Source organism: Rousettus aegyptiacus, unplaced genomic scaffold (genome assembly GCF_014176215.1).
Source record: "Rousettus aegyptiacus isolate mRouAeg1 unplaced genomic scaffold, mRouAeg1.p scaffold_m13_p_2, whole genome shotgun sequence".
Lineage (NCBI taxonomy): Eukaryota > Metazoa > Chordata > Mammalia > Chiroptera > Pteropodidae > Rousettus > Rousettus aegyptiacus.
The window spans coordinates 71,368,703-71,394,936 of record NW_023416295.1 but is presented as its reverse complement, the minus strand read 5'-3'; the positions used below and the strand labels follow the sequence as shown (position 1 = coordinate 71,394,936).

The 26,234-nt window shown below is 31.2% G+C and overlaps 1 protein-coding gene across 4 annotated transcripts in view; it reads right to left on the bottom strand.

The window, feature by feature from the left end:
- Positions 1 to 26,234, bottom strand: part of LRP1B (LDL receptor related protein 1B) — a 1,622,137-nt gene that overhangs the window by 235,243 nt on the left and 1,360,660 nt on the right. For all 4 annotated transcript variants that reach the window (XM_036236560.1, XM_036236558.1, XM_036236559.1 and 1 more), the window contains exons 44-51: positions 22,574 to 22,766; positions 21,806 to 21,931; positions 17,892 to 18,020; positions 15,639 to 15,758; positions 7,930 to 8,043; positions 7,533 to 7,682; positions 5,005 to 5,127; positions 3,103 to 3,222 (exon numbers count right to left, since the gene is read on the bottom strand). In XM_036236560.1, the coding sequence (XP_036092453.1) occupies positions 3,103 to 3,222; positions 5,005 to 5,127; positions 7,533 to 7,682; positions 7,930 to 8,043; positions 15,639 to 15,758; positions 17,892 to 18,020; positions 21,806 to 21,931; positions 22,574 to 22,766 (1,075 nt within the window). The remainder of the gene's footprint in view (positions 1 to 3,102; positions 3,223 to 5,004; positions 5,128 to 7,532; positions 7,683 to 7,929; positions 8,044 to 15,638; positions 15,759 to 17,891; positions 18,021 to 21,805; positions 21,932 to 22,573; positions 22,767 to 26,234) is intronic.

Below are 26,234 nucleotides of genomic sequence, written 5' to 3'. Positions count from 1 at the left end.
CAGATTTGCTTATTTGATTGAGGATAAGTGCTAATAGGATGGAGTTTAATATATCCATTACTGAGAAAGAAATAATAAAAAATCTATGAAATAAATGTTGCATTCATTTAAAAATAAATTTACCTGCTATCTATTATGTCTTTACTACTTTCTATAATAAAATTCTTTTCCTACAGAAATTATTTTTATATTATGTCTCCTTGTTATATTTTTTCAAGCTTGACAGAGGAACATAAAGTGTCACTTTCACTATTATACTCTCAATTAGTGCTCTCATTTCCATAATATTTTTGTTATTTAGCTTGAGATTTAAAAATGCAATTTTTTTCTGCTAGAGAAGTCTGATACATGTAAAACTCCTTGTCTGCTTTTATTATCACTCTCATATTCTCAAGGTAGGCATAATAGAGATAGCACTGGTTGGCTGTTGAGAAATTTAATTCTGTATGACCTTGGAGAAGACTAGTGTCTGAATTTTGCCATCTATAAAATGTAGGTTATGACTACATAATTACTAAGATACCTCAAACTATAAAACGGCATAAGATTCTTTGCAGTTAATTTTCTGGCTCCCTTGATAGTGTTCAACAGATTCTGTGTGAAGAGCATGCCAAAACGTCATAGTCAATTGGAAGTAAAACGGGCCAAAGATAAAAACTCATGGCTTCATTCCATAGTTGTCACTGCCATCTGGAGAATACATATTGCCTTCCTTAGGAATGTGAATCCCAAGGGAGAAGAAAGAAAAGCCGAAGGAATTCCACAAGATCCATCATGAGCACCTACTCAGATACAATGTTTGATTGGTAAGAGTCGCTATTTTATTTAGTAAAGAATTTCAGAAACCTGAAATCTGGTCCTAGTTCTGTCATCTCTAATTTACTGAGTGACTCAGGAAAATTTATTGACTGCTATGAGTTTCTCCTTTTTTATCTATCAAATAATAGAGTGGACTAACTATGATTTTTTAGAAAAGGATCTTCAGATCCCAAGTCAGAATCACTATGTGCTGATCAAGAAAGAATGTGTTTATAGCCCACATCAGAATATTTGGAAGTAGGGATTAAGAATCTACATTTTTAATAGTTCTGAGGATATTTTGTGCATTAAAGGTTGAGAGCCACTGAGATAAACTATTTATAAAATTCTTTCACAATACCCAAACATTAGGTTGAGTTCATTGACTGATGTAAAGCAGTAATTTTTATGTGTCACCAGCTTGGTAGTTAGTATATAAATGCAGCCTGTAATTAAATTAAATTGACTGGGTGTTTTGACAACAGGTAGACATGTCCTTTACAATTTTAATCCTTTTTCCTTTTTTAATTCTAAGGATACTGAGAGAGATATGACAATAACAATATTGTTAATGACAACAATAACAGACATGATAATAACTGAAAAATAAAGAAAGGGGCAGGATAACTAGAACAAAAAAGAATGGAACATTTGCCATGCTAGATGAAAACAACAGTTACAAAAAGGTAGATCTTTTTGTACCAACTCAATAGGTAAGAAATTTGGAAAAAAAAAGAAATATAATAGACCTGCCCATAATCACACACCTGAAAGATACAGATGTGGGAAAATTTGACTTCATATGACTATAGAGTTTTTACCCCTTTTGTTATTTAGTGTGTACCGACAAATGATGGCAGTTATCAACGGAGCCATTTAGTGTAGGGTTAAACAAAAGGTTAATGCCAAGATAATTTTAAAGACTGGAAGTATGCTCAAACCATTCTAAGGATGTAATTTTTTTTTTAATTGAAAGTTTTAATAACAAATAGAAGTAAAGAAGTTAAAAGAGATCAGCTAGTCATCTAATTGATTACGAATTTTCTTTTGCTTTCAGAACTTTTTGATGGTGATCTTTTTATATTTACCTTTATTTGTCATATAACTAAGTTGTTTCAGCTGTGTAAATAAAAAGTAGTTTTGGTTAACTTAAATACAAGAAAATGCATTGCCTGATTTCAAAGGAAAGCTCCAATTTTATGTTATTGATAAGGAACTTCGGTTTACTTTTAACATTATAAAATCCTGTCTACTTGTCTCCATGGTAGTAATCTAAAGAGCAGGTCAGACTACGGAAATTAAAAAAAAAAAAATATATATATATATATATTAAGTATACTTAACTCTATATATGCACTTTATTCTATGACTCAGATCCTTCCCTCTCTAAATTGAGGATGCAAGAGCTATGATACAGGGTCGATATAATAAGTAAAGAATATGTATCTATGAAAGCAAACACACATATAGAAACATCAGATAAATAGACAGACAGACATATAAATAAATTAGTAGAATGTTTAGTTGCATATAATAAATTTATAGAAATTATATTGCTTCCTCCATTTATCCCTTAAGTAATTCAGTTAATTCCATTTAAATTATTTTTTTAATGTTTGTGATTATTTAAAAGCAATTACAATGACTATGTAGTTGACATTTAGTAGTTAAATATAGATGTTTAACACTATGCCTCTACTTAGAGCTGAATTTTAAAGTATATTTTAAGATAATGTACATAGCCTCCTTTCTTATTTCCCATTTAAAACAATTCAATAATAATGATCACTATAATGTACACACATACACACACATAAATAGCATGTGTGGCTTGTAACAGTATATATCGAGAAAATACTTTCAGAGGACAATTCACACACATACACACACATAAATAGCATGTGTGGCTTGTAACAGTATATGTCGAGAAAATACTTTCAGAGGACAATTCAACAATACATATCAAGAGCCATGAAAAATATTTAATAATTTGATCCAAGTAATCTCAAATATTGAGACCTATTCCAAAGAAGTCATTGAAGACTAGGAATTAAATTTACGAATATACTTATTGTGTCGGTATTAAGGAAAAAAGTCTAAATATTAAATAACAACTATATATACAAAAATAGAAGAATGATAGGTTGTCATAAAAACAACAAAAACAGCTAAATAGAAATGCATATATAAATTTAATGTTAAGATAACAAAGTAGAAATACAGTTTTTGTACATTCCAAAATGATAGAACACATATATCTTATACATCTAAAAATTAAATGAGAACACAAAAGGAACAACTCACCACAAATGCTATCACTTTCATCTAATCCATTTCCACAATCATCCTCTCCATCACAAATCCAGTGTTTAGATATACATTTTTGTGAAGAACAAGCAAATTGGTTCCAAGAACAAGAAGAATCTAGAAAACAAACAAAAATATCTCTTTTAAGTGCAAAGGGAAAAGAGTGAGAAAGCTCCTTTTTAGACTTCGCTAAAATCAACCATTCTATAATAAAACAAGCCAAATTTCTCTTCTCTATGACAACTCTATAAAATTTTGACAACAGCTTGCATATTCCCTCTGAATTTCCAAGTTACAAAGTATTGTCCCTTCAACACAATTTTCACAGAGTTTGACTTTGAGGTAGTCATTATGTTGGCATTCTTCCCGAAGTATATATTTCAGTTGGTCATTTTTAAAAAATATATATGGTACATAGACGTGAAATAAATAAATATTCCAGGTGTAGTCTACTTAGTCTTTCCAGGTTTTAATCTATTTTTGAACAATTGGAAAAACACTTACTTCCTGGGCTTGGTAACAGTATGGTGGAACTCGTGAGCATATATTTTTGTTTTTAAAAATGAGGGGACTGCAGGGGTCTTTAGTTGGATGACAAGCCATCAATTTTGTGCCCATACATACCTGACACTTTGATGTTTTTGTTTCTCTGCCTTGTGAACACTTAAGTTTAACTAATAACATCCAAATTAGGCATGCTGTCTGGTATGTTATTACCAAATTATGCATTTGTAATAGTGTGCTCCATTTATTTCCAGTCAGGTTTGTTATTACTCTTCCCCACCCTCAACCTGTTCCTCCACTCAAAATTCTTATCACTATGAAAGACCCAAAAATAAAATTCTTCCAAATTAAAATGTTCAAAATATAAATGACTGTGCAACTAAATATTTATTTTGATGTTATAAACCATTTTTAAAAGTTTATGTCTTTATCTAAAACATTTAATTAAATGACTTGTGAAAAAGAGAGATGTTTAGAAACACTGAATCCAGAAAAATTAAAATTAAAGAGGATATAACCATATAATGGCTTCCTGTTCAGAAATTCTGAATCTACATAAACTATTTGTAAAGTTCTTAGTTAATCTTGTTCAGAATCTGGCTCTACTATAAAGATAAATAACATCTTAATCAAACAAAATGTACCTTTATATTTCATGGTGATATTTACTTTTAGGGGAATTTGACATTTCAAAGAAGATCCATTTTTTATCTTTTTTTCCTACTCTGTCTATTCACTACAGAGTTATGTTATTTGTGCTAAATGAAAAGAGTGAATGTATGTTTTGTTTCCCTATAGAAAATTTCTTTGGCCTGAAAATCACAAAATCTATAAATTTTATAAAATAAATTTTAAAAATGATTTTTTTACCTTGCTAAATAAAATGAAATGTATATACATAGAAATTAGAAGGTAAGTGGTGAAGGATGAGCATTTGAAGAAATTCAGGTTTAAGCATAATATTTAAAGCTATACATGTAATTAATAGAAACATTTAGTATAATAATATATAGTCATTAACAGGTAGGTAAAGTATAATGATTAGTGTGAGCTAAATTTTTATTTTTCATAGCAGAACATAAATACATTAGCATCTAAAATTAATAAGTCAGAAAATGTTGGTACAAGTATATCATCTAGATTTTGATGGAAGTAACAACTAAGAAAAATAGAAAAAGTTAAAAGAAAAGGTTAGGAGAGGATTATTATTATTCATTATAATTTTTTTTCTGTTCTATTTTATTTTTTACTTTTTCTGTTCTGTTTTATTTGATTTTGTATTACTTAATAAAATAAAAATCAATGTTAAAGTCTATTAGCTATTTTATGTAAGAGAATATCTGCATGTAAATAATAATATGGTTTATAAAACTAAAGCAAGATATGATGTCTCACCACAGTGGAATTCATCAAGTCCATCCTCACAATCTTTCTGACCATCACATATCCAAGTATTCAAAATGCATCTTCCACTAGGACACCCAAAATAATTTTCTTCACATTTGTGTTTGTTTTGCACTGTGACAAAATATAGAATGGCATGTCAAATAATTTAATCTTAGGCTGCTGTATTAAAGGCTGATAACAAAACAGTAATAATCCTTGAACAGAAGTGATAAATAACAAGTAAACTTAAATTAAAAAGAGCTGAGATGTTCTCTTCAACAATGTCAATGTCATGAAAACTAAGGGAGAACTAAAGTATAGGCATAGACCAGTGAAAACTAGGGAGATATAATAATCAAATTCATTCCAGGATTAAATCCTGAATCAGTGAAACTAATAGAAAAATTGGTTAAATCCAAATAACATGGAGTTTCAATAATAAAAATAAAATAACTAAAATGAGTATAAAGTGAGTGAGCCTAAGGTCAAACAATCATTTTAGGTGGAAAATAATCTTAGTTTCTTATTCATAAAACATAGATATTAGAAAACATTAGTCAATTTTTGCTGAGAATGTGTGGACTTTGTGTTTCTACTATCCGATGGTTTGAGCAGACTTTGATAAGATTTAAATAAATATTCTCTATTTTAATTTAAAAAGTTGCAATATAATCTCCAAAGTTGTTATACCTTGCAGAAATATCCTGAGAATAAAAAGTATCTCTATGTAAAATTATTTTATAAATTATATATATGTTTTAAATTATGGAGTACTATTATCATTGTGACTTCTAAGACTATATATAAAACACTAGATTTTTTTCTTTACTGGATGTCATTGATCCACTTGTACCTTCAGGTTTAGTTTTGGATTTTTTGGCTCATAGCAAATCAGAAAGTAAACCTTAGAGTATATATGCCAATCATATTATAATGCTCTATTATGATTATTTTACAATAACAAAAAATACCTCCATTTTGTTTTTTTAAATGTCAACTTTATAGCTCTAATTAAAGATGAAAATAATTTTTGAGGGTATTCACTATTAAACCAAAAAGTGTTGAGTATGCTTTACCTTTTACTTTTTCCTAAGTTATTGTGTAGATAAAACCTAAGGTATTCAGACTGACCTATTATTGTGTTCCTGTTTATCTGCTCACCTATCGAATAATTCTACATGAGCATCCCTTTCTTTCTTCTTCAATATAATCACAATTTTCTATTAGTGTTGAAAGTTAATTTTTAAAATAATTTATGAATACTAGAAATATATAAAGACCACAAAAAAGTAAATTATATATATACATATATATGTACATATATATAATGTTTCACTTTGTTCTGTTATATGTTTCCTTCAAAATAATTTTTAAAAGTAGCTCATAATGAGGTAAACAAATTGCAGAAAAATTATTGGATTACGAATCAAAACATGTAGTTTCCATAATCCAGAAACAATGTTTTTATATTTCTTTTAAATTTTTTTATGGAATTAAAAATAAAGTAAAAATAAAAGATGTGAAAGAGTTGTGATGAGCCAAAAAATGTCACACATTGTTTAGTAAAAAAAAAAAAAAGAGAGAGGGAGAGAGAAGGACTTTACTATTTCCAATTAAGTGGTAGATTATAAAGTATTCAGAATATCAGTTCATACTAGTTGTGTGTATATGTATGTTTGTGTACAAATTGTGCAAAATACCCACAAATACAATTTCTTAAAATACATCAAGAACTATTAAATGTCAACTAAACATGGAAAAAGTGAATGTAGAAGTAGGATAAAGAGAAAAATAGCAGTCTGAAAACATATAGTTTAAAATAGAAATGATTTACTATATAGCATGTCTAATTTCAGTTAAAGTAATTTAATGCTTTTTTTCTGTATTATATTTTTTTAAATTTGTTTCTTCAAACTGTTAAAAAGAATCAAGGCCATTACTTTTACATGAAAGTCACCCTTCTAAGCCCGCAGACAAGTTTTCAGAGTTCCTGTAGGTAGACGTAAGAGTCAGATTAAACATACCTGTCTGAACCTGATCCAGTAGTGATAACTACTACCCATACTACTTTGGAAAAAGATTGTATAAACTGCATCAAACAGCTTGACATGACAATATAAGCTGTATAATAATCTCAAGTAAAGCCAGTGGTGAGAAATATGGTCTCCCCCCCTTTAACTTATTAATAGTTTTTTTTCCCCTTGATATATAATATGTCCATGGAAATGTTATAGATTGATTACACATTTTAAGTTTAATTACCAATTTTAGAAGGATTAATAGCGAATGAAAGAGAAAAGTGAGTCAAATTTGGATTTCTTGAGCATAATTTTATAAATTATTTTTTAAAAATCAAGTCATGTGTTTAGAACAATACAATTATTTTTAACTTAGTCTATGTTATTCAAATTTTAATATTAACCACTGAATGTCAAGAATGAAAATTAATGCATTTATTCTATACAACCAGCCTCTAAACCTTCAAGGAAAAGGCTAGTTTTGTTTTTGTTTTTTGTGTTTTCTTTCCCTAGAATTACCTGGGCATTTTAATTCATCTGAATAGTCTCCACAGTCATTAGACCCATCACATATCCAGGTTGGCAGAACACACAGTGAGGTAGAATTACATCTTATGAAACCTGTGGTTTTTACTCCAAGTTTATAGAAGTATGTACAGTCTGTATTATCTATAAAGAGATAAACAAACGAACAAACAAAAATATTTCATTTGTAAAAGTTATGAGCCTTCTATATAGGTCATAAAGATACAAAAAAATTAACCTCATTTGAGGAAGTAAACATGGAATTATCTATACACCAGGAGTTAATTACATATCAATTCTGGATGAGGCTCAGTGAAAAGTTAAGCAGTTTTCAATGTAATGACAAAAGTACCCAGGCATAAACAAATAAAAAAGCAGTGGAATGTCTTACTGCAGTTCTTTTCATCTGAAGCATCTGCACAATCTATGTTCTGGTTGCATCGTGCTGATCTTGGAATGCATGACCCATCTGCACAGCGAAACTCAACAGCAGCACAGGTTGAAACTAGAAAAACAGGTAAGTAGATGGATGAAACAGAAAACGACTTCGTGCTTTAATATTTTGATTGTTTTATTTACATTTATAGAGTTTCGTTTGATTTTGTTTTTTGTTTTGTTTTGTTTTTTGTTTGTTTGTTTTTTAATTCTGAGAAGTTAAACTTCATCTTTGGCCCCCACCCCCAAACTTGGTTGGGTTAGATGCCTCTTGTCACACAATTCTTCCTTCTGTTGTGGTACTTATAATACTGCATTGCGTTTGCCTATTTTACATATCTGCTACCCAACTAAATTGTACACTCCATGAAAAGTGGGGATCGTGCTTTGTTCATCATGACAATACCTATTCAGGACTAAGCCAACATATAGAAAAATTGAATGTCGTGGAAAATTATCTATTCTTCCAACATCAGATAGACAAGTTTATGACACAAAGCAAATGCCTGATTGAGAGCATGCAGGAATATCTCAATCTGGTTACTAAGAAAAAGTGGGACAATCCCTGCTCAGTAAAGAGACAGACAGACAGAGACAAGAGACTGAGAGGGAGAAACCACTGAGCATTTGCTTTTGTACTCAAAAGAGGGAATAATAGCTCAGCACTGTTAGAAAATCATCCATGCTATGTTATAATCATTTACATGGCCATATCACTAACATTTGTAGAAAAGATGAATGTCTCATGCCAAGAAACATAAATACAGTATGACTAGTCTCTATTGTTGGAAAGTATGGTTTTCTAATACCCTGTTAAGCTTAGATGAAAATCAGTTTCAATATATATAACTGTCATTACATATACTTTGTACAGAATGCCTTATTCTTATTCATATATTCCTTTCTACTTTGCTTACACATTCATTATCATGTAATGGTTTCCAGCAATATGTTGTGAACAGGTGCATGGCATGCTATGTGTGTGTTAGATTAACTTAGGTGAGAATTTTATTCCCAATTTAAATTTCCACAGGTTGAATATGTTAATGTACAGTCTGAAGGGCTCTTAGATTCTGCAACTTTTACTAGTGTTGATATTTTAAAGAGGCTATTTAAATATAAATAGAAATTACATCAGTTGTAAATGGTTAATACGCTATCTTAAAATATGCAAATTTTACTCAAGGGTGTGTATGTCATTTGTATTTCATAATGCACTGTTCTTATTATTTTTAATTGTCTTGCAGTTCTAACATTATTTGTGTTTAGATGATGATTAGAATGTTTTATTTATAATTTACAATTATAATTGCTTCACTATTTTCTTTATTAAAAATAACATAATTTGAAACAGATAATACTATTATGAGTAGAGATAAATACATTGTTTCAAACAGGAAAAAAGTAAATTTTTTTAATGTGGAAAAAACCCAGATCTCATCCATATTACTTTCCATTACATTTCACATTTAATATATTTCTGTAGGAACAGTAAACAAAATATAGAAAATAATCAGGACAAGCATTTACATTTTATTTCTGACTTTGCTATGTATCAGCAGTCTCCTATTAAGAAATCATGTTCTAAAATCTTTCTTATAATCCCTTTCCTTAGAAGATAGGATTCATTTTTCTGGGAAACGATATTCTAGATGTTGGTAATATACCTAGATAAGTCTACAAAGATATATCTCACAATATACTGGAAGTCCTATCTTACACTTGCAGTTAGAGTTTAGGATGCCAGAAAGATCCCTCTGTGGACAATCACAACCCATTTCGCCATTTCCATCTCCCTCCAAGTTTCCACAGACAATTTTCTGTGTATGTGGCAGGAAATCAATCTGAGTGGATTTGGTAGGAGATAGAGTGAAGAGGAAAATTATGACTCCATAAACACATCATTTCAGACAGTTAAGAGGACTGGAGATTCAGGGATTTCACAGTAATGGAGTTCCAAAATTATGTTGGGGCTGGGAGGTGGGTGGTCTCAGGTGGAAGGAACAGTAAAGAAAGATTTTCAAGAAGAGGGAAATTCAGAACAAGTAAAACACAGTCTTGGATAGAATTCTGGGAAGGAGAAAGAAATAAGGAAAGAAACTATGACTAGATGAAAAGGAACTATAACTGAAGTTGAGAAGATTGGTTAGGAGATAGTTTTTGTAAGACAGTCACAGGAAAATAGATAAGGTAAGGGCTCAAGAGAACTGGGTAGAAGATAGAATATTTTCAGGAGGCATTGTTTTCCCTTTACTCAATCAAAAATGAGGCCATGAATCTTGGTGAGAAGGTCTAGGAGCATGTAAGATGTACAAATAGGAACAGATAGTTCCTTTACTTCTAATTCTGTCACTGCAGAGTCCACAACTTGGTATAGAGTTTGGGACACACCAGAGGGTTAAATAGAGTGATAAGTGGCAGTGGAATTAGACATTTAAGTTGTTGCAGAATTTCATAAGTAGCAGGGGCAACCTGGTTGTAGTGGTTAACATTGCCAATATTTGTACGCAAGGAAGGAGGGTCCCGTGGTGGGAAAAATCCATGGGAATTGTAGGAACTTTATTCAATAAGTAAGCAAATGCCTCTTCTGAAACCTTTTGCTTTCTGTTTCGTCAACTCCATTCCTCTCTCACATTGTTTTGGTTAATCAAGTATTGGAACTTTTTTCACTCTTAGGGTAATTTTTGAGGGAAAAAGATGGTTGAATTTAATTTGTCAAGTGTATATAAAAATTTTCTGACAATTTTCCTCAGATTAAAAAGTCCTGAAAAAGGAAAAACAAAACAAAACAATGTAGTCAAATATAGATTAGTCAAGTGAGAAATACTACACTTTTCCCTTCAGATTGTCCAAAGTAAAAATTAAGCAAGCCTACAAAATGTGACTGAAAACATCACAGCCACACTAGAATAGCCATGAAATATTACAAAGGGAAATCAGACAGGGTTTGTGGATCAAAAGTAGTAGCAAGAGAAAAAGTAAAACCATTCTTTCCCTATTGAGAACATACTTTCTCAATTTTCTTATCACTCACTTTCCCCCCCTCCCGTTGTCAGTTAACATATTTCATGAGATAGGAAAGACAAAATCAATTGGTATTTCTGCAGTTCTTAGGATATTTCTTATAAATAACTTAAGTCAATGTTCTCTCTTCCAATACCATTACCCAGCCTGTGGCAAAGGTAAGCTTACTAGAGGAAAAAAGAAAGCATTAAATTTGCTGTCATATCTCTTCTATTTACTTTCAAACCATATCTTTTATTTAATTTACTGCTTGGACTCTATGGGTATGCAAACTCAGAAGGAACGATAATTTCTTCTTCAGGTATTTTATTATTTTCATTTAGCTAGTTTGTGGAATCTTCAAAGTTTTGCTTATAAACTTAGAAAAAAAACAAACGGCAGTTTCCTCTCCTTTAGGCAGCCTCAGAATGACTTATCCCTTCAGTTTTCCTACAGGAGTTCAAGTGACCCAGGGAAGTTTAAATACTCCTAAGAGGAGTACTTGGGAATATTTATATTCATCCCAACAGGGAGAGAAGGTTGGGATGTCATGTACCCTCCCCAAATCGAGTCACGTGACGTCTCATGCAACAAGAGACAACTATAAAATTAAAATCTTTCTGAACAACTCCTCAAATTTCCCCTGACACCAGGTAGCCTCTTGTCAAACTCTCAGTCATAAAAGGAGTAAATATAAAGGGACAGTAATAAAAGATTTATGAAAATTTGGGATTTGCGTTTTTTGAAGGAGAAGAAACCAAAAATAACTCTTCATAACATTTGTTTCCACTCTGTAAATAAATTTTCTTGTGAAATAAAAAATACTAATATTAAATACTATTAATATCTAAATTAAACAAAAAAAGTAATAGTATTTCAAATAATTTACAGATGATTTTACTGTAAACTCTCTCCATAGCCTATCATAATTTTCCTGTGTATATTGATTCTTAATGCACTAATTTAAATTTTTTCTTTTACTTTATTCAAATTCAAAAGCAATTAATGGCATGTATATGTGTATGCATACATATACTACAGAGCACTGCATTCCCATATTGTACTGACTAAAGAAAAAGAGGAGGAACTGGAAGGAAAAGGTTGGAGAGAGATCTTTTTCCATTTTCCCTGAATCCGTACATGCTTCTTTTCCTTTATCACTTTTTAGGTACTGTAAATGTTCATGCTTTTGGTGGACAGAAATCTGAATCATTGCTTTATAAGATAACCTAGCTTTTAGAAAATAGACTGATGGGAGTCTTTCCCTACAGAATAAAATGTGCCCAGCAAGGATACCACATGAACACACTTAGTATGAGAAAAAAATCAAATCTAAAAGATATAATTGTGATTAGTAATCTTTTACCTAAAAGGCTACCCATTTATTTATCCTAAAGTAGTTAGTCCATTTACTTAAATCTATTAATTTCTAGTAATAAAGTATGTCTGAGTTTCCATGAGCATTTTTAGTTTTAAATATTCTACTTATACAGGAAGAACTTCAAGGAGTAAGTTTTTATTGTGGGGGTTGTTTTTTAAGATATTCACTTGTTACAATTTTTGCACTATTAGTATCATGAAAAAATTTTAACAGAAAACACAAAAGCAGTAGTTCTATACCCAAGTATATGGCTGAGATGGTTATAACAGATATCAACAGTTTCTACTAAAAAGTAAAAAATTTAGACACGTTTTGAGTTATTTTTATTGTTATTCAGCAGCTAGTATTGATATCATTAGGCAGAATAAAATTTATATATTTTTGGAAGACTTACTGTGGCAAGTAGCCACATAAGAATTTAATAAACACACATCATGTACTAGGGACTGTATTTCATGAACCAGAACACACCGACTAATTTATTTACTACTTTTGAAAAAATATATTTTCAAGAAAACTCATAATAATTTATTAAATTCCTATGGTTCCTTTTATAAATTGTATTTTAAAATCTACTTTCTGTATTTATTGTTCAGTTCCTTCACATTTTAGCGTGATGTTTTTACTTTTATCCAAGCTTAATGCCTTTATTATATTCTCTGACCCTGCGTGCAAATAACTAATAAAACGTATCCATTTTTTGGTCTTCATCTAGTTTCTTTGTTCCTTTCTTCCAAATGCTTATCCATTTCCCTACACTTACTCTCAGTATTTTACAACACTTTATCATTTTTAATCTTTTATAGGTAATATAATAGTTGACTTAATTTGCAAATGTACTTGGCTCTTTCTAAACTACAGTGTCAACTTTAGATGGCAAACTACTCAAATATCTTGCCAAGGTCACATAGTCTAAGATAACAGAGTGACTTTCTAACCTTTTACAGGCTACAAAATAATTTGTATACATTCTGCTGTCTTTCTCAAATTTGCATAAGCTTCTCATTACAACTGTACTTCACATTTTTCTTTTACCATCAATCTTTCCTAAAAAATAGTTTCAATTCACTGTCTTTACTCCTTCACCATCCATTTTCTGCCTCTACCTCATATGATCTGGTTTTTACTTAACTCTTTCATCGAATTGACTCTCATGAAGGTAACCAAGAGATTATCTCCTATTCGTCAGTATAATAGACATTCCAGTTTATGCCTGCTGTCTTGATCTCTCTTGACTTTAAAATGCAAACTGATCTATCTTTCTTAGAAAAAATAATTTCTTATGAAGATCTTTCTTTAATTTCTAGGTCTACTTCTTTTTTATATTAGTGTCTTTAATTTCTTGAAATTCAACAAGAAATTTTGATTCACTCCTTAAAATTATTACTTCATACATCCTCTGAGCTTTCTCTCTTTTAGGAGCCCCAAATCAATACTTTTTGTCTAAATCTAATACCTGAGTTTCCATCTTTATCTATTTACATGCCTTTGGGACAGTTCCACCTAAAGGTCTATAAGTGCTCAGCCTCAGAATAAAAGCTATCTTTATTATCTTATCCCTACTCCATGCAAAAGGCCTACATAAATAAATAAATAATGATAAAAATAATAATTTGAAACAGGCAAAAAACTCCAAAAAACTCCTCTATTCTTTCCCCATGCTTCCTCTATGTTTATTACCCAAAAAGGACTGATTATGCTACCCTTGAAAATGCTGTTATAGCTGTCTCCCCCCTCTTTTTTCTTAACTTTGGCTGCTTTAATAGCTTCCTGTTTTGTCTTTACTATCTAAGTATTATCGTTTTCATTTACACAATCATAGTTTCATCTCTTTTTTCTTTCATTTCGAAATGTAAATTTGATTATGTTGGGCCTGCTTTGAACAGTCTGTGACTTTCTGGTGACTACGAGATAAAGTTCAAGTTCATTAACCTGGCATCAAAAAAACTCATTGATGTCTTTTCTTCTTCCTCTAACTTGTCTCATTTTCGTTACCACTCCCTAATATGCAATCTGGCTCTAACCATATCAAATTACTTGTAGTTTTCCATTTTCCCTCTACTCAGAATTCTCTTCTATTTTGAACATGCCACCTTATTTATAATTTAAGACACAGTTTAAAATTAATTTAGTCTATGAAACCTTTCAGAATACTTCCAAACCAAAAATTAAATGATCTTATATGTGCAATCATAGCACCTTATGTACATCTTCATCTGTTTAAATGACTATCTTTCACTTAGAGTTTGAACTTCTTGAGGGCAAGCACACGACATCAATTTAATGTCTCAGTTTTTAATTAATTTTACCCAAAAAAGTACATCCCATTAAAGGGAAAACGAAGTAAAGGGAAATTAGTTTGGAAAAATCTGTTTGGTCCAGATTTTAGGTAGCCTTAAATGTCAGAATAAAAAATGTGTCATTTATTCTGCAAACATTGAAACTTCATTTGTATTTATTGATCAGGGCAGTGATTTAAAAAGGCAAGGGATGCTTATATAGCATTTACTGTAGGCCAAGTTCTAAGTTTATTCAACATTAATATAGTAATTTGTCTTTTCTTATAGTTTGTGAAACTAAAGTACAGTTTGGTTAAGTGTTTTATCCAAAGTCACACAGTTAGTATTGGGGACAGGGTTCTATCCTAGGTAGTCTGGCTTTTAATCAGTCTCAGTAGTCAACATGGAAAATTGTTAAATAGTGTTAGCATGACTAACAACATTAGGGTTAATTAGAAAGAGTAGAGACAACGAGACTATTTAAAGAATTACTCTGTTAACCCAGGCTCAAGGTAGATTAAAAGGAAATATATTTCAAAGCATTGGAAGATTTGTTGATGATTAGATATATGGGTGATAAAATACAGTGGAAGGAGGAATCAAGAATAACACCAAGGTTTCCTGTCCTGTTGATAAAGAAATGATTAGATCATATGTAAAATACAGAATTAAGAAATAAAGGGGAATATTTTTGGAGAAGTAATTTCAGTATTACACATTCTGGTAGAAATGTCTAATAAGTAGGGTGGTAGAACTAAAGAGATGAGAAATCAAAAAAGTTTTAAAGTGAGCAAAAGAATAGAAACCAGAAACAGAGAATATAGTCGTAATTTTTTAATTAATTCTTATAACTCTCCTCTGAAAGCATTTACCAAAGAACAGTCCAAAGATGTTGGTAGGTGTTATCTATCGAAAGGGTGAAACCACAGTGGTCCCAGTAACACACTTCGAAAAATTCAGGAAACAGTTAAATATTTCTACTCTGGTGCAACATATATTTACCTTTACAGTCTAATTCATCAGAGTTGTCTCCACAGTCATTTTCACCATCACATAATTTACCATGAGGAATGCAACGACGATTGTAGCAGGGCTTGAAACCTCTTCGACAACTTCTGTTTTCTTATAAATAAAAGTGGAAACACATAATTAAAGATCTTATAAAAAAAGTTTACAAAAATAAAATCACAGACGCGATTTCATTAATTATGATTGGGTGATGGATCTATAAAATGAGAGTTGTGCAGTATCTAAATTCTGGGTTAGAATATTCATGCATTTGTCAAGTAGTTCATTCAGTAAAGAGCTTTTCTCACTAAATGTTTTAATTTCAGTGATTAATACTTGAAAATATCTTTAAATTATATCCTCATTATTGTTTCTAACATTTCAGCCAACACAGAAATAAATATCACATCCTCAATTCTGAAGAGATAAATCTCTACCTCTAAAGTAATAGACACTCTGACACCTATCTACCATGTCCTTTGTATTCTGCAAGGGTTTTATAACAAAAAGCAAAAAGTAACAAAATATGTATTCCTGAATTAGGGAATCCAGGTCACATAAATAATCATAAATTTTTATTCAAAATCATCTAAAAATGTCTACCAGACACTTCCTAAGAAGAATAGTAATTGCCTTCTGAATTTCATTTACCTTAATGAGAATTTCCTGACATTTTCTGATCTGGGGAAGAAGGTACCACTTACAATAATAATAGATGCAATTTACTGAACACTAATTTCGTGCCAAGGTCTACACTGAGCATATGTAAATGAACACTTATTTGTTTTTAGCTACCATTGGATCAAGGCTTCTTTTATAGTGGGAAACTGAAATATAAAGTAAGTACACTTGTTCATACTTCACACACTAGCAGATTTGAGAACAAAGATTAAACCTCGGGTATGATTCTAAAGCTTGGAATCTATAGCTAGGTTGTCAAATTGTAGCCCACAGGACACTTGCAGCCCATGAGCTTGTTTTCGTATGACTCTGAAGCTAAGAATAGTTTAAAATTTTTAAAAGACTACAAAAAATTTTAAACATTTAGACAACATATGACAGAGAGCATATATACTCCACAAAAAAATAATATAAAATATATTCTCAAGCCAAATCATAAAAAATGTGAATTTGTAAACTGGTTATTATTATATTTTACGTGCTTTGATATTTTTATAGTATACAAGATATAGCTGTTCATTCAATAAAATGTCAGTTGAGGTAAATTTCCTAAGATTTTAGTTACAGATCTATCATGAAAAAATTACATTTGATTCTCATTTTAAATGAAGAATAGTAATTGCCTTCTGAATTTCATTGTATTATTCTGCAGTGTGAAGAGTAAGATAATTGCCTGTGAATTTAGTAAATTTCATCTTCCTCTTGTTTTAAAATTTCATCAAATATTTCAGTATAATTATTACCCAGATAACAGAGCAAGGGAGAGAAGTAGAAACCAAGTAAAGCAATTCCAGACATAGATTCCTAAATTTTGCGGAGCATATAATACTAATACTATGATATTGTAATACAGAAATAAATCAGATCAACTTAGAAATAATCTGGATCAATTCTATAATAATTATTCATGATTGAACAGACACCAATTTCCAGGAAAAATATTGTTGCAATAAAGGCAAACATAAGTTGTTTACTAGGGTCAAAAAGCTAACCTCTACTTCTAAATGAGAGGGAAAGATTGACTATCACTTGGTGTCATCTGCAGAGGCACAGCTGGTAGTATTCCATGCTCGATGCAGACCATGGCTAAAATAGTTGACCTTTGTACCTAAGGACAGTAGTCCCGGGCCAATCTTGGAGGCAAGAATCAAGTAGACAACACTTTGATATCAATTTAACAACATGCTATTTAATAATAATGAACCTTTGCTCCAAATGTAAACCTGCAATATCCATCAATAACTGATATTTCTGACTTATATTTTGAGGAATGTAAGCCTAAAAGCTATTGCTAAAGGCGAATAGCTAGATAGGCTCCTGCTATATTTAAATTTCCCTCTAATGAATAGAAAACCATGAGAAAATTATTCAATGAATATTGTTGGTAATGAATAACATTTAAGGTACTCATTTGAACAAGAGCAAAACCAAACCAATTGTCTTGATATGCATATTAAATGAGAGACATTACAGAAATCATATATATATAAACCAGTGCAAAAAAAAAATATTTTTTAAAAATTATCAACTTCTCTAAAATGAGTAAATCACATATGGGACACTTACCACAGTAGAGTAGCTTTTCATCTGATTTATCCTTACAGTGAGGAATGCCATCACAGCTGAGCTGGTAATCAATACACTCTCCATTTCCACACTCAAACTCTGAATAAATGTTACAGGAGGAATTTTTAGCTGAAAAGAAAAAGTTAATGTTTTTATGCAGTAACAAACATTTTTGATATCATAACAATTGTTTCCCTTAATCTTAGTTATAAAAATAAACTTAAATTAACTAAATATATAATTGAATAAAGGGCAATGTTTTACAGCATTTCTTTACAAACAAAAATTAAGAGAAACTTTTTTTGGTTGTTTTTATTTCCTTCCCTTTGTAAATTTGTTGGAAGTTGACTGACTTCATTTTTCATTTATTTGCATATTGTGCCTCTATATGTGTGGAGAGAAGGAGGGACTTAAATTTGGATGACTATATTTATGCATCTTGGTCAGCATTTTATCTTAAATTTTAAGAAAGCCAGTTAAATGATCTTTATACATACTGAGAGCATTTTTGTGTTTTCTTATTAAATTCTATTATACATTCTTCAGGACTCTGAAATTTACTCGTACATGCAGTTATCATTTTTGAATGTTTGACTTGATTGATCTCACTTAAGTCTCACCTCCAATTGGTCTTCCCCTCCAACTACCTTCAGAAGAAATCTCTGTAGCAGTTCCTATCATTCAGAAGTACTCATATTACTAAAATTGTCCTCATTAGCCTTTTGTTTTATATATGAGGGTACTCCCTCATTTCGTCACACACAGACAACTGCTCCTTGAAATGCACAGAATATGTGAGATGAACTGGTGGAGGACAATGAAAACCTCTGAAGCACATGCACCAGATGCTTATGGGCTCTAATTGACCACTACCATAATGTCTCACTTCTAAATATCAAGATTTTCATAAGAAACTAAAAGTCTGAGTTTTTATATTATTTGCCCAACTTGTGAGTATAGGCCAGCAGCTACAAAGTACAAAAACGTTTCTACAGCTAGGTTGCATCCTTGGGATGCCAGTATTTGATCCCTGTTTTAGAAAGATCTCTCCAGGAGAAATGGTACTATTTTAAATCTTAAAAATGAATTTACTAGCCAACTTTTGGAATCCTATTTTTTGGTTGCATTATGTGGTATTTACTTGCTTTTACTCACTCCATTGCTTATTGAATAATTATATAATGAAATCCAATCATTAATTATGTTGGAGGTAATTAGAATTTATCTCTACTAATGCAGGAAACAAAGCTTAATTTTACAATTTACTATTTATTTTTTAAGTTTTATTTCAGGAATAGTTAATTAAATAGCCACTAATACTATTTGAAATTTCCAGTGCTTTATTTTTCTATTATTCTTAGAATTTAACTCCTTTTAACAGAATGTCTGTCTGTCTGTCTATCTAATCTATCTATGATCTCATATTGAATTCTTTCAATGATAGCAACACTCTCCAAAGATAGTTCTTTTTTTTTCTTTCTTCTTGGTGCAGTCTAAACTTCACTGGTGAGTAGCTAAAGTAAAATGTATTTTAGAGAAAGTAACAAAGAAATAAAAATCTGAAAATATCATTAACTTTAAAGGAACACATGTTATGAAAAATGCCGACATTACTACTCATATTCACCTTGGACCATGAACCAAACAAAATTCAGCCATTTACTGAAAGTCTATTGACATTCCCAGATTAAATTATTTTAAATGCATCACATTTAATATCTTATTTTCAATGAAAATTATTTGTTATGGAAAATGTCATATTTTACTTCTGTAACGATTATGCTATTTAAGGGAAAAATAAAAATTATTCACAATAAATGTTTTTATTATGCAAAAACAAACACTGTATGAGCATAATTCTTGTTTAAGTGTGTTCATTTGATGAAACAGTATGAAATATTTTCTGCTTCTTTTTAAATCATCAGCTGTCTTATGATTCTTTTATAAGGTAATTACTTTATCTAAATATATTTACTATTTTTATTTCTATCATGGGTGATGATAAGGTTAGCAATGTGGTCTGAAATGGAATTGCTTAATCTTTCTGTCAAGCGTTATGACAACAAATGATTTTCCCTCCTTTGCCCTCAGGTAGGGGTTAATAAATGACTTTTCTCCCCTTTAACACTGACATTAATATTTACAAACTGCTCTGGGTAAACTAACTCAGATGTGGACATAGATATTCCAGAAATATCCTCATTTCCCAGAGATAAATTTGACAAAAAATAAGACAATAATTATTTTTCAGTCTCTCTGCTGGACCAGAGAGAATTTCGATATGAATGCACAATGGATACAGCATGCTTTTGTAAAGGTTTGTCAGCTCTGAGGAATCCAATATCGCTCTACAGTTTCATGTAAATAAAATTGTGCTTATTTTAAATGATAGTTTTCTGTCTGATTTATTCCCTCTCATCAACAGAGAGAAGCAGGTGGTTTAGTAGAGACAGATGTATCTAATCTATTTTGCAGCAAGGACAGGCATCCACTGTATACAAATAAGCCTTGCTGTTTTGACCAAAGGCATTGCTTTACTGCTGGCCTGTAGTGACCTGTGAAAGAAACATGAGTGATTCTAATGCATGGCTACCACTCCAGGATTACAGATGGCATCAGATCCACACCATTACAGCTGAAATCACAAAGGCAAACTGAAAGAGTTTAAGCAGTTGCCTGAGCAATTCAGAGCAGTGATAGGTGACAAAAAAATATGGGAATTTGAGGCCTGAATGATTAAAATTGGCTATATTCATTTAAAGTTTACTGACCAACTGCATTGCTCCTTCATTTGCTTTGGCATATAAATAAAAGTCTTTTATTTCTTTTGTTAAGAGGTGCCCTTTTTGGTTGTGATACCAATTTAAAAGTGACACAATGTATCTAAGTTCTTGTATTAGATGTGATAATTTCAAAAGTAAACAAAATGATTTTTGTCAGTGCTTATATTAAAGTAAAGAGCAGGTAAAAGAGAAGATTCTCCTGGTAAAGACCAAAAGAAGGCTGAAGATGAAGATGAAAAATATGCATAGCTTCTGATACTTATTTTTATAATGTAGACATATCCGGCTCTGTCGAATTTCTAAGATGAAAAGATGTGAGATGAGGATACAAATGAAAGGAGAAAAAATGTCAAAAATGGACACATCCTAAGAGTGAGTTCACCAGTTTCCAATAAGATGATTTGCATCTTTCCTATAGACACACACACACACACACACACACATACAGACACACACACATACAATCTTTATGTTAAAGAGAAATTAACCTTTTATATGTTGTTGGCTAATTTTTTATAACACTACTGAAACACTTGAGCCTTTATTTATTTTGGAAACAGTTTTTGAAGCTTAACTGTTAATAAATATATACTGTAATGGTACTAATTAAAGATTTTAATGTCTTTGGGAGGTATAAACATCACGCAAGGCTGAAATGTTACATCCTTAATTAACAGTTTGGAAGTGATTACAAATATGGTGCATGAGCCGTTCTCTCTCATTTACATACCATAACGAACTGTAAGTGCTGACTACAAAGCTAATGATACTGCCTGTATACTGGTTTATTTTAGCTTTAACTAATTTTACTATGACTGAATTTTTAGTCATAACCATAAGCTTTCAGATTGTCATTGTGTACAGGTATTTCTCTTGCTAGGTTACCATCTTCCTGCCTGTAATCACAGTGCTACACCATTTGTCATTGGTTTTGATTAATATTATCTATTACATGGTGCTAAAATTAAGTAGAGTGGTGAATTGGGTTCTTTCTAGAATAGACAGATAAGCCAATGGGGTTTTTAATATTTGAATAGAATAAAACTTCATAAATATCCTAAAACAATGTCAATGCCCATGTGTGCTGTTTCGAGCAGAATGTCTTATTGCATTTTGAATCTCTTTACTTACTCACACATCTGTTGTCATCTAGCAGTATTCGATCTCCCCTGCAGGAACAATTTACTCTTCCATTAGGAGTTAAAAGGCACAGATCATGGCAACCTCCATTCAATAATGCACATGGAGAAAGTTCACCTGCAATGAAAAAGCTTTACTGGTAATATTTTATATTGAATTTCTAATTCTATGCTAGATATATATTAACAGTAAACTGTCAGACCACCTCAATCTCTCAAAAATCTGTCATAAACAAAGAAGATTCAGAGCTTTTGAAAATCTAAACATCTTAAAAAATAGGAATATTAGGAAAAAATGTAACATGGAATGCCGCCTCTTCTAACACATTTATAAAGGATGCCATAGCATCAAATGCTCTAGTACCATTTGAAACCATACCGCTACTGCAAACTGCAGTTTTGTAGGTATTCCAGTGATTAAAAAAAAAATTAAGCCTAAATGCAAAGTTTGTTTATTAAGAAGTATTATTTTCATGGAAAGAAGTTGATTTTAGTACTCAAACATGAAGAGCGAGAAAGAATGAAATAGAATTGCAGAAACAAATAATTAAAAATGAATTGTTCCTCTGGTGATGAATTAAAAACCACAGAAGTTGCTTTAAACCTTTCAGATAATTTCAGTATATCGAAATGCTAAATCCTGGACACTATCCCCAGAAACATTAAGAAAATAAAGTCCAAGTAAGTATTATTAAAACACAGAGACATTTTTGAGAGATTATATAATTAAGAAATGCATTTGCTTACTATTATAACTTACAGCTATTGGTGTCATTGGCAACAGCTACGATCCCCATTGGTTGATGTGGAATATCAGAACGAAGAACTTTTGTATCTCCTCCTGTGTACTTGTTGGAACGTAGGATAGCTCTTCTTCCCCAGTCTGACCAGAAGATATAATTGTCATAAACAGCCAAACTGAGGAAAGTCCCTGGTCCAGATTTGACAATCACCTGAAATAAATTAAAATATCATATTTTTAAGATAAAAATAGAGGTATTACTATGTCCACAACTATTTTTGCTTTAAAAATTAAGGAACTAAGATCAGTTGCATTTAATTAATAGAAATCATCACATAAAAATGCATTTTACTAAATGTATCATTATAGTATTTTATAGTTTGTTTTTTAATTATATTTATCTTTTGCAGTGTTTACTTAATATTTTAATGTTTTTATTTAATAATCATTCAGTTTGCATAAACAACTGTATGTTTTCAGTATTATAGACCAAAATCAATAAGCCAAATATGAGATTATTACCATTAACATTTATTTATCTGTATTAAAAATTATCAGATATCTATTAAATACTTATCAAGCTCTCAGAATATATGTGGAATGTAAAAAATTATAAGACCAAGTTCTTCCTTCAGGAAACTTACAGCATAAATGATTAAGCCAGATACACATACATTGTGAATAAATATTTAAAAGTAAAGACCAAACTTCCACTCAGACCAAAATGAAGTAAAAAGGACTATATTTATCTTCCCAATAAAACAACTAAAAAACTGAACAAAATATAAAAACAAGGTTTTTAAACATATTGGACATTGAGTAATGAACAAAAGTGATTAATAAGTATCAGGAAATAAATCAAGTGGTTTCATGATGGCCTGAGATTCCAGTAGCAGCATAGCACAAAGGAACCCAACAGAGATAAATAACTCCATGAATAGGATAAAGCTGAGAGTTAAGAAGAGGGTAGTGTGGTTATTCTCACAGGGCAGCATCGAAGAAGAAAATTGAACAGAAATAGAACTCTGGATATCTGCATAATGTTGTCCAGGGGTTTTCAGCTAAGTACTAAGCATATACACATGCATTCAGCCAACTTTGGGCTGGTGAAAGACCCATGCAAAAGATTAGAGAGAAGAGTTCTCCAACTCACATGGATCTAAGAATTGTGCCTGTTAGCATCAATCAGACTCAAAAACTTTCTAATTCATGGAAATCTGAATAGAGTACTTTGGAGAGTCTTGCCTCAGCAGTGGAATATAATTAACTCTAGACTTAACTCTGCTTTACTCCTAATAAAAGCAAGTTTTGAAAGGATCAAGCTGTTCCTACATAGCTGATCTGTTTTCCAGGAGAAAACTCATGAATTTTAAGGAGAATATGGAAAATGTTACTACTGAGCTAATGTGAAAGAAAAGATTTTTTAAAATTCTCAAATTAATGACTTCAGTTTTCACCTGAAGAAATCAGAGGCGTGGGGGTGGAAAGCAAGTTAAACTTGAAGGGAAAAAAAAAAAAAAAAAGATTAGGAGAGAAATCAGGAAATAGAAAACAAATCAAAACAAAACAAAACAAAAAGATAAAAAATAACAAAACAAGTTCTCTACAGCCTTGTGAGCGTCAACTGAGAGTACCGTTGACTTTCAAAGCCAGAAGTTTTGGAGCTTGTCTCTTAGGGTTTCCTGTCTCCTTCTCAATTTGGATGTATACTCACTAATCTTCATTGAGAGGGCGTTTTATGTATAAGAAAGTATTTGTAGAAAACATGACAAATGAGAGACGTCCTCAAATCTCTCCCCTTGAAACAATAAGCTGAACATCTAAAACTCAACAAAAAACACCCAAACTGCACACCAGCACGTCTGAGCGTGGGATCTACGCATAACAGGTAAGAACCCCAGTGTCGGGCGGTGGATTGGGAGAAACAAAGAAGCTGCCTATCACAGCAGCCAGAGCACCCTGTAGGAGGAGGGGGAAGGGAGAAGGTGTGGCAACTTCCTTGAACAGCTCTGCCTGGGAGTGCTGTGAGTTCCATGCCACCTGTGGAAGTGCCCAATCATCAGGTCAGAAGGTAGAGAAATGGGGACAGCAGAAAAGTGGGGACAGCAGAGAAACAACAGTTGATTTTTATCGGCTGCAAAAATTCCACTTCTGGATATTTATCCAGGGAAATTGAGAATCCTAATTCAGAGAAATATATGCACCCCCATGTTTATTGAACTGTTATTTACAATAGTCAAGATACAGAAACAACCTAGGTGTCCATCTATAGATATAAATGGATAAAGATGTGGTGCATATATACAATGAAATATTATGCAGCAATAAAAAAGAATGGAATCTTGCCATTTGGAATGACGTGGATGGATGTAGAGGGTATTATGCTAAGTAAAATAAGTCAGGCAGAGAAAGACAAATACCAAATGGTTTCACTTATATGTAGAATCGAAAAACAAAACAAACAAAAATAGACTCATAGAAAGAAAGCCCAAAGGGATAGTTACCAGAGGGAGGAGGTGGAGACAGATAAAAAGGGGAAGAGACTTACAGTCAATTATATTGTGGTAAGTTTTTACATGGTGAGGGATGGTTACTAGAATTAGTAAGATGATCAGATTTTAAGTTATAAAAATGTCAAATCATTATATGGTATACCTGAAACTAATACAACCAATATAAAATTATATACAAACTATCCTTAAAAATAACTGGTCTTTATAGACAAAATTAACTGAAAATAGATCATAGTCCAAAGTATAAAATATAAAACTATAAAACTTCTAAATAAAAATATAGGAGAAAAATCTTTACAACCTTTGTTTAGGCAATTTCTTAGGTATGACTCCAAAAGTATGACCCTTAGAAAAGATTGATAAATTGAACTTAATCAAAATATAAAAAGATTTTACTCTTCAAATAACATTGGTAAGCCAATAAGAAGATAAACCCCAAAGTATGAAAAAATATTCACCATGCTATTTTGATTACTATAGCCTGGTAGTGTAGTTTAATATCAAAGATGGACATAGTGGGTATTATGCTAAGTAAAATAAGTCATATAGAGAAAAACAAATACCATATGATTTTATTTACACGTGGAATCAATAAAGCAAAATAAATGAACAAAAAAGGCAGAAACAAACTCATAGATTCAGAAAATAAATTGATGGTTGATAGATGGAAGAATTAACAAGTACGTTTTTTCAGTTATAACTCTAGTCATGAAGATGTACAGTACAGTAAAATGTATATAGTCAATAATATTGTAATCATTATGTATGGTGTCAGATTGGTACTAGACTTTTTGGGGTAATTAATTTAGAGGTATATAAATGTCTAATCACTATGTCATACACCTGAAACTAATATAATATTGTGTAATATTGTATCAACTGTGATTAGAAAATAGTTAAATAAATAAATAAAAACACCAACAAAAATTTTTAATTGATTTAATTAAATTTTGTTCCTAAAGAGGAAAAAAAAAAGAACTGCCATATGATTCAGCAATTCGATGTCTTGAAATATATCCATAGAAAAATGAAAATAGTAATTCAAAAAGACATCTGCACTTTAATGTTCATAAGTATTATTCACAATAGCCAAGACATAAAAACAACCTGTGTCCATTAATGGATGAATGAATAGCAACGTCATGGTATACATAGGTGATGAAATA